This window comes from Malaya genurostris, chromosome 1 (assembly GCF_030247185.1).
Source record: "Malaya genurostris strain Urasoe2022 chromosome 1, Malgen_1.1, whole genome shotgun sequence".
NCBI classification, from domain to species: domain Eukaryota; kingdom Metazoa; phylum Arthropoda; class Insecta; order Diptera; family Culicidae; genus Malaya; species Malaya genurostris.
In genome coordinates, this window is record NC_080570.1 from 69,284,763 (window position 1) to 69,294,694 (window position 9,932).

At 39.7% G+C, this 9,932-nt stretch overlaps 1 protein-coding gene across 1 annotated transcript; it reads right to left on the bottom strand.

Moving 5' to 3' along the window:
• Window positions 1–888: 888 nt before the first annotated feature.
• Window positions 889–1,494, bottom strand: LOC131426110 (uncharacterized). The gene has a single exon (XM_058588562.1). The coding sequence runs from the start codon at window positions 1,492–1,494 to the stop codon at window positions 889–891; it is 606 nt and encodes a 201-aa protein (XP_058444545.1).
• Window positions 1,495–9,932: the final 8,438 nt, after the last annotated feature.

The window sequence follows — 9,932 nt, forward strand, 5'->3', positions numbered from 1 at the left end:
GAAAAACCATAGTTTTTTTTCGTATTTTGTCATAGTAAAACATTTCAAAAATGATTCGTCAAATTTTCGAGTCGATCGAAGAAGAACTTTTGGGCCTGTGCGTCGGGCTTTTGCCTCTTCGTAGTATTAGATAAGCAAAGGCAAAGTTCCATAACTTTCAAAGTTTTGAAAATACGTGATAACATTTACATAATATTATTGAAATGTTCGAGTATTATATATGCACTTCGAAGTTCGAACGTAAGACCTTAATCAGGTAATATTCTTACGAAATTAAATATGATCAGCGGGAACGATACATGTAAACCTCGGTACGAAATATGGTCCGAAACTTTATTGCAGAGCTACTATGTGTTGTTTCCGGGTAAGTAATTTAATTTTACGAGATCAAGATTAAGATTAAGATCAAGAATTTATAACATGATAAAAATGAAGTAAAATTTGTGCTCAGCAATTGCAGCAGAACGTGATTCGAATAATGGTCCTGTAGTGGCAGATGTTTGCGTCTTTCTTCCTCAAATCTTCCTGTTTTCTTTTTTTTTTTTTAGAACATACCGACAATCGCACTCACACATATAGAAAATCACCAATATTTTTATCCAACATGGACAGTGTAAACAAATTGAATAGATAAAACTAAAACGGTTTGCTGATGATACGTTCGATTAAGTTCTACTATGAATATTTGATATAAAACCAAATACAAATTATAATACGGAGTACTCCGACAAATTTTCAAGGACACATTTTGCATCGTGCGGTACATTGTCATGATACACTGTCAGAGTGACAATTCATGGCAAAGATGAGACCAAGATGACAGACTCACTTCCCGGGTTATACAGTGTATACCGAAAGACCGTTGTGTTTTGAGCGACGTGACTGACGCTACACTTCTACGAAATTTATGCAGCTCATGTTATCTTCAAACATTACTGTCGCTCCTACTTGTGTGCATTTCAAATCGTTCAGTAGACGACGTATCCAGATCAACTCTTTGCACGCTTCAGATAGTGCAGTATATTCTGCCTCCATACTTGAAAGTGAGACACACGCCTGCTTTCGACTTGCCCAGGATATAGCGGCTTCTCCCAGTTTGAATATGTACCCAGTGTTTGACTTTATGTCGGAGACATCACCGCTCCAATCAGCATCACTGAATCCGTGCAGTACTAACGAGCTTTTCCGGTCAGCTCGCAACACCAACTTGTACTTAATTGTTTTCAACAGGTATCTGACCACTCTCTTCAGCTCCAACCAATCTAGTTCAGAATGATTGCTTACATTTCTGCTCAGAATTGATACACTCGAAATCACGTCCGGACGTGTATTCACTCCCACGTACAGAAGTGCTCCAATTAGACTGTGGTAATCTTTATTATCCGGTAATTTATTACTACCTATACGGTTTTTGTAGTAGCCAGGATCTAAAGGAATATTTGATCCTTTAGCACTCGCAAGACCAAATCCGTTGGCGATCTTCCGAATAAACATTTCTTGGTCCAATGCAAAGTATCCTTTTCTGTCTTTTGTTACTCGGATTCCCAGGAATTGATTTACCGCTCTAATGATGATAATTTTATCTTCTTCTGTAGTTCCTGTTCTATCTTGATGATAGTCGTTTCGTTAAGACTCGCGATGATCATGTCATCCACATATATTAGCAGAAAAATCTCTTCGCCTTTCGCAACAGTCTTTATATACAGACAAGGATCGGCTTCCGCTTGGATGAATCCCATCTCCGACAAAATATCTTCAATCGTGTCATGCCAGACTTTGGCCGCCTGTTTCAGGCCGTATAAGCTGCGTTGCAACTTGCAGACTAACCTCTTATTTCCACGAGCCACAAATCCTTTAGGCTGTTGCATGAATATCTCTTCGTTTAACTTTCCGTGCAGATACGCACACTTCACGTCAATGTGACGCACATTCATCTGCTTTTGTCCAGCTATCGTTAGTAAAGTCCTCAAGGTTGTCTGCGTAGCCACAGGTGCAAATACAGCATCATAATCAACACCGTACCGTTGCGAAAAACCCTGAGCAACTAAACGTGCTTTAAAGCGAGCTACGTTGCCATCCGCATCCTCCTTTCGTTTGTAAACCGCGCGAACGACCAGCAGGCAACTCTACCAACGACCATGTATTGTTCTTCATCAATGAGTCGTACTCGTCTTGCATGGCGGATTGCCACAACGATCGCTCCGGGCTGTTCAATGCTTCGGTGTAACTAGTCGACTCAAGTTGTGCAATCATTGCCACGTCCACTTCGTAATCTCTCAAGCGTTGCGGAAGAACACCTCTAGTACTCCGATTCGGTAAACCATCGCCGTCTGAATGACCAACATTTACACCATCTTCATCACTACCGAAAAATTCTTCTTCTGAATCAGTAGACTCCTCCTGAATCCGCCGCTGTTGTCTAGGTGGCTTTCGTTGTGTCGCGCCGTTTCGCGCTCGTGTGGTCGGTAGAACACTGGTCGACTCATTTGGACATTCAGTTCTACTCTTGGATGAAACATCAATCAGCAACTCTTCATTCTCTATACACCTTCGATCGAACATCAGCGAACCATTCTGCAATTCGATGAACCGTGCATCCCGACTGATAGCAATTCTGTTTGATGCCGGATCCAGGAATCTGTAACCTTTACGATCTTCACAATAGCCTACAAAAACTAGCTTTTGTGCTTTACTGTCTAGTTTTACCCGCTTCACATCAGGAATGTGTACATAAGCAGCGCTCCCGAAAATTCGAAAATGTTTAAATGAAGGTTTCTTCATATGCCATTTTTCATAGGGTGTCGTATTCACTGACCGCGAAGGCAATCTATTTTGAACGTATGATGCAGTCATAACCGCCTCGCCCCAATATTTTTTCGGAAGCCCTGCATCCAGCAGCATACAGGTGGCCATCTCCTGCAGGGTACGGTTTTTACGCTCAGCCACGCCATTCTGCTGAGGTGAATATGCAGTAGTAAACTGAGATTTGATTCCTTCCAGCTCATAAAATTCCTTCAGCTCTTGATTCGCGTACTCGCCACCCCCATCAGATCGAATGATGCATGGCGCTCTACCGAATAGATTCTTTACGTGAGCCACATACCTCTTGATGCACCGTGCTGCATCGGATTTCTGCCGCAAAAGACAAACAACAGTATACCGGCTAAAAACTCAATAAGAGTCATCAGGTAACCACATCCACCTGGAGTAACGTCAGCTATCGGACCACATACGTCCGTATGGATCAAATCCAAAACCAGCTTGATTCTACTTTTAGTCGCTTTTGGAAAGGGAATTCTTGATTGCTTACCTTGAAGACAATGTTCGCATACCATCTTTATTCCGCAATCTTGGATGGTAAATTCATCGCCGAGATTCTCTTCGACGATCCGCTTTAGTACCGCTGGGTCGCGATGCCCAAGCGCCGGTGCCAGGTGTGTTGGCAATTTTGCAGATGCTGCTTCTCGCTACTAATATTTGCTTCTTCGGCCAATCGTAAGACATACAGGTTGCCGCACAAGTCCGCTACAGCCGCTACCTTGCCATCACCATTAACGATTTCACATTTCGAGGCACCAAACTTCACAGCAAACCCTTTTTGAGTCAACTTCGTAAAGAAAGCAAGCCGCTGTCAAGATCCGGAATAAACAAAACCTCCTCCATTAGGATTTGTCGTGCCTTACCGTCAACACCAAGACACTTCACAAAACCTTCACCGATCCCAGTGGATTTGGTTGTAGATCCATTCGCCAGCACAACCTCTATCTTGACACTGTCATTAAATTTGTCGAAGAACGACCTATCGTTGGTCATATGGCTTGAGCATCCACTATCCACATACCAATAACCATTTCGCCGAATGCTACCGGCGACGAAACACATCGGGTTGTCTGTTTCAGCAATTTGTTTTGCTTTAGTTCCGTTCTGCTTACATCCGCTTGACTCACCGTTCTTTTGCTGCTGCTTTAGCAGCCGACAGTCGCGCCGGAAGTGTCCGGATTTCCGACAATGAAAACAGACTTTCTCCTTTTTAGAATTGCTTTGCCCTTTACTTTGCGATTTCATTGCTTTCTCGCCTTTATCACCAAAACGTTCGACGCGACGCTGGTGCTCATCCAGAAGTTTCTGTTTTACCAACATCGTTTGGTCAGCATCTGGCCTACTCTCCATAGCCGTAACTAAACCACTAAACTAAACTATATCATGGCAACTTTTAGAGAGGGTTCAAGTTCTTGTCCGGCACACGACAAGCGATCAAAAAGCTCATCCAGTTCAAACAATTGCTTTTCCATATTAGCACTTTCAACCATGTTCAGGCTACAAATTCTCCGTAATAAGGACACTCGCGATGTCATTGTCGTCTTCTCATGATATGTTTTCAACTGATTCCACGCTTCGCGAGACGTTTTCGCAGTTTTAACCAGATTTAATTGTCCATCTTCCACAAATAGCACAATCGTCGCCAAAGCCTTTTCGTCGCATTTTGTCCAAGCTAATTTCTGCGCTTCAGTTGCATCTGCCGCCGGTGGGTCAATTGACACTGTACTCCACAACTCCTCGCGTTTAAGCAACATCTCCATGCGCATTTTCCACGTAATATAGTTCAAATTGTTGAGACGAGGGAAAACTATTTTCTCGGCCATTTTCCTTTCCTTACTTCGCGATAAGTTCATACAATTTACGCACTCGAACGACAAACCGAACGTACACTATTTGTGAGAATTAAAACCGAACGCACTGTAGTAAACAAAGTCAGCTATTTTTGCACCGTAACCGTGCAAACTGCCATTCACGATATCACCGAAAGTTTCGATTGAAATCAGACCGCTAACTTTCCATACACACACATTGGTGTACAAATTTACACTACTACACTTGAGCCGTACAGCCGCTCTCGCTATCTCTCCGGTTAAAATCAACCAGCCAAGCAAAATGCCAAACGTGAAAAACCTGAATCACTGTCGAAAGCTGTCGATTGTCCGCTGTTCGCTTCCACAAACTGGGCCCATAACCTCATGGCAAAGATGAGACCAAGATGACAGACTCACTTCCCGGGTTATACAGTGTATACCGAAAGACCGAATACCGGTGGACAATTCGGATAAACGTGATCGCGTAACGTGAACGAAAATGAGAGAATATATACTTGTACAAACACGTCTGTATTCTTCTTGTTATATCTCTACCTTACACAGTGCAGTGCTGACAACCGATGTGGGTTGTCATTCTAGTCCAGTGGCGCAGGGGAAATATTGTTCATGCCCACATCACCGACAACAATGTACTTTAACGAATTTCCTATAAAACTAGCAACACTGAAGGGTAAGAACAAGTTCACTATAGTTACTGTTTATTATAGTGAAAAATATGTAAACATATTACTTACATATTTTGATTCTTAGGAAAACTATGGAGCGAAATTTCGGACGACCCTGTTCGTGTGTCACATCCCTCTACTAAGCAACTTCTCACCATTTCGAAAGCTTCTCGGTTTATTAGCCGGCGATATTTAGACAGATTGTTGCTGTTTAATACAGCAACGATAAACAAACAAGTTTGTTTTGCACTGTAGCAACTAGCATAAAGCGTTGCCAGAAACGATCTCCTTTCACATTTTCAAACTATCGCAATGAAAGGGAGTAATTTGCTAGGTCTACTTGTTCAGGCTGTGAACCAAACATTGGCGGTTCGTTTGTATGGGACTTAGGGGTATTATTATTTGTATTTGATAAAACTTCCAACGACGGAGCATGCACTAGAAGAATGATTGGATGTTAAAATGATTGAAGAATCTAATTTGAGTGTCCTGTCTGTTAGTCTGTGTTTGTATGTCATGTTAGTTGGGGGCCGTACGAACCGACTTTGATTATACTGGTTCTCGGGTTCCGGTGCCGGAAGTGCATATAATAGTGAACCCACTTCGTTTTCTTAAGGATAACCTACGCAATCAAAGCACTGTTTTATTCTGTATGAGAAAAGAAAATTTTGAATAGAACACCACAATATTTTACACATGAGAAAGGCATCATTACACCACTAGGTGGATTAAAACAGGCAGCGGTGCAATATTTGCACATTTTATCTCGTTACTCCGGAATCGAATGTTGGATTCGGATGAAATTCAAGAGCAGGTTATGGGACCACAAAACCTTTCATTTGAATCAACATACTTTCACACATACATTCTCTCAACTCGACGAACTGAGTTGAACGGTATATCACACTCGGCCTTTAAAGCCTAGATTCAAAAATCTGTTTTCAGTAGTAGTTTATGAAAATGGCAAACGATATATCGTTAACTCTAGATTCTGTATGAATTTCATATGAATGTCACATTGTTTTCGACATAGGTTTCAATTGAAAAACAGTTGACCGAATCAAGTGTTTTGCTCATACATTTGTGCTGTACTAATTTCCACTAGAAAACGAAGTGTTTAACACGTGTAGTTCGATTGAATAGCAGAACACATCACAACTAAAGGAAAAACACACCAAAGCAAATCAAAAAATAATCAAATCTTGCATCTTACTGAATTTGCACACGAAATCTTAAAACAAACCGCTTCGGTTATATATTGAAATGGAAAAACATATTAAACTGAAGTGCTATTTGCATATGTAGTGTATACTCTAACATACCCTATGTTAAAAAAAAGAACCGAAATTTTCATTTCAAAATTGCCGCGCTTGTCCAATCGGTAAACTTTTATTCTCTCAACGTTGGCAACACTTTTATACACATTCTGTCAAATTTTGACGCATATCGTACGATTAGTTTTTGTTTGGCGTCTATACAAAGAAGTTGAAAAATTTTCGTGTGGCGATTTGCAAAATCGTTCTGTACCGATTAGAGAGATTGCTGTGTTGTTGGGCATCTCTTATGCCATGTTCACATTAGCGCTTATATCACTTGATATACCGAGATGATATGCATATCACGTGGAAGTGTTCACAATGATATCGTTTGACAATCAAGTTGTCATATTGAATGTTCCCATTAGGAGTAAGATCAATAATATTGCTTTTCTCTCCTACAATTCAATCAATAATTGGAGTCTTGCATTTAGTGGTCTCCGAACGCCAGTATTCGTTGATAAAATCAAAATTATAATGATTGTTTATTGTCACTCTCAAAGTGACGTTCATAAATGAGTGCGTTCAATGCCATTATCCGTGTTGCTAGTTGCGATTTTTGACAACTCGACATGATATCGTACATGATATCCCGGATATCATGCCAAAATGATGATACGCGTTGACATCAAATTGTATGGTATATCAAGTGATATTGCACATGATATCATCGGATATCAAGTATATCCGTATATCACTTGATATCAGCGCTAATGTGAACATACTATTATGGATCAGCCGAACACATTTTAACTGATGTTTTGGGTTTGAAACGCGTCGCTTCTCGGCTGGTGCCAAAAAAGCTGAATTTCATTCAAAAACAGCGTCGTGTTGATGTGGCTAAAGAGATGACTTCCAACGCAGATAGTGAACCCACATTCAGGTATAATTAAATAATACTCCACAAATGAAGATAAAACAATACAACAATGTTATGGTAAATGTTTTTTGCGGACCTACTTATTCAGTATAGAGGAAAACTTCGCATAATCATTTGGAATTATTTTAATGGTTCTAAAAAGAACCGATTTGCCATAATTTATTTCTCTGTGCCAGAACCAACTGAAACTGAATTCAAGAAATAAACTCGAAATATGGAACAGGCTCAGAATTCAGATGCAAAACTCTGGTTCGGAATCGTAATCAAGATTTAGTTTATAAATTTAGTTCCAGAATTATGAAACTGAGCCGATTTTTAGAATCCAGAAGTTCAAGAATTGTATTCTGAACTTGAATTCCGAACCTGAATAATGGAACTGGAATTCTAGAAACTTGAATTTAGGAATTAAACTCTGAAACTGAATTCTGAAATTAGATTATGAAACTGAATTCAGAAATTGAGTTCTGGTTCAGAAGTCGGATCCAAAATTCAAATTCGAAATTCAGATCAAACATTTAGTTCCATAATTCAAATCAAAAATTCATAATCTGAATTTCGTTCCAGAACTCTGAAGTTGAAATCCTAAATCAGAATTCTGGATTTAAATTCCGAACATAAATTGAGAAACCTGCAATCTGGAACTAAATTCTGAAACTGAACTGAATTTATGTTTACAATTCAGGTTGCCCAGAATCCAGATCCAGAACACGATTACTGATAATCTTTTGTTACTACTGCTGATTTAGAAGACGACTGCTCGCCACACCGTCCGGAAAGTAAATGAGAGCGCGATCTGAGTGTTTGAAGCTTTATACCACGCGGAAGGTCTGTAGTTGCTGCTGTTGATAGACTACGACATCCGATTCCATGTAAAGTACTACGAGTTCTTTAACACTCGTTCAGTTAAATATCGGAACTGATATGTACCTAACTACCTCAAAACCGTCGTCGCTGGTACGAGAAAGACAAGGAAGCCTGATGAGTTTTCTTCATTATTTCCAAAATTTTTAGAAAAACTTTTGACCTGTTGAAAATTAAATTGCCGACCATATTTCTGAAGATATATATAAAGAATTATGTTGTTGCGTTTAGTACAACTCCAGGTATTCACGATTCAGTTCTACCCATTCTTTCACAGGGTAAATTTTGAAAAGGCGCCCCATAGTGAAGTAAGATGTATTCAGGTCAAAAAAGTCGAGTTGGTCAAATCGATCGGATCGGCCTAGTTCGGATAAACCTTTTACCGGCGTGCTGGGGTTGAATTTGTTTTAGTTTCAGTTCTATATTCCCATCTCCCATATCCAACTTGTTCTTTGCTTCAACCAGTTCTAGTTTGTCCCTTGAAATTAAAAACAAACTATTTGTTCTATAGCTGTTAGTTAAACCTACAATGATACATATTGGCTGTTAATATTTTAATCACTTCGAAAACAATGCTATCAAAGCATAATCAAAACGTGCTACCAAATACTTGCCGCTGGTCTTAGACTTAGACCGAATTTATAAATGACTAAGCTGTTTTCCCATCTTCCAAATTAGTGAGGATTTGGTTTTGGACACTCGCGACTCGCGAATTACACGCACGTTCGTTCCGATCAAGTGACACAATAAAGCAACGAGAGAGAAACTTTTAATTTACATCAACATATTTTTATGCTAATTTGGACACAATAATTGAGTAGGGATAAAATAAATAACGTAATATTGTCCAGAGCTTTTGGTTTAGTTTTTTGCTTTTAAATCGCCGCTAGCATTACGATTATTCTTCACATGTTCACATGCACATATGATTGAGTTTCAGTTCCTTTCTTATTGTGAGAAGCACAGTTAGCCTTTGGATATTTTCCATCTGTGGGCATGAAAATTGAAAAAAAAATGACAAATAATAGCTGGGACGTACTCATATTACATTAATACAATAATGAGTTCGACAGCCAACGAACTCTACAGCTACAGCTGTTGTTTTGTTTGCACGTGCTCTCTTTACTTACAAGCTGCGACGCAAAATCTCTATTTCATAATCACGCATCATTATTCTGCCATCATCATCGTCCTAGCAAAGAATAAGAACAAGTTTGTGGGGTTCTGTTTAGTTTTGCTAGCATAAAAATACGAAAGAGCATAAAGAGGAAAAGAAGGTTAACTGTGTTCAATGAGCTAAAAAGCATAGGCCTAGACGAAAGTTGATTAAACTTCAAAGTCTAGATAACCTGTAAAAGACCTGCACGGAGAGCTCTTCCGCGTCGCGGCATTCCGTTTCCCAAGAAATTTCTGACTCCTGCTTCCTATTTATGCTATGAATCTTTTTCGACGTGTAGCTTGTGCTTTAAACCGACAAAACCATCCCATTTTTAAATTGCTAATGGTAGTATGTATTCAGAGAAATGGCCAGAAAGGGTTGATGAACTTAATAATCTTC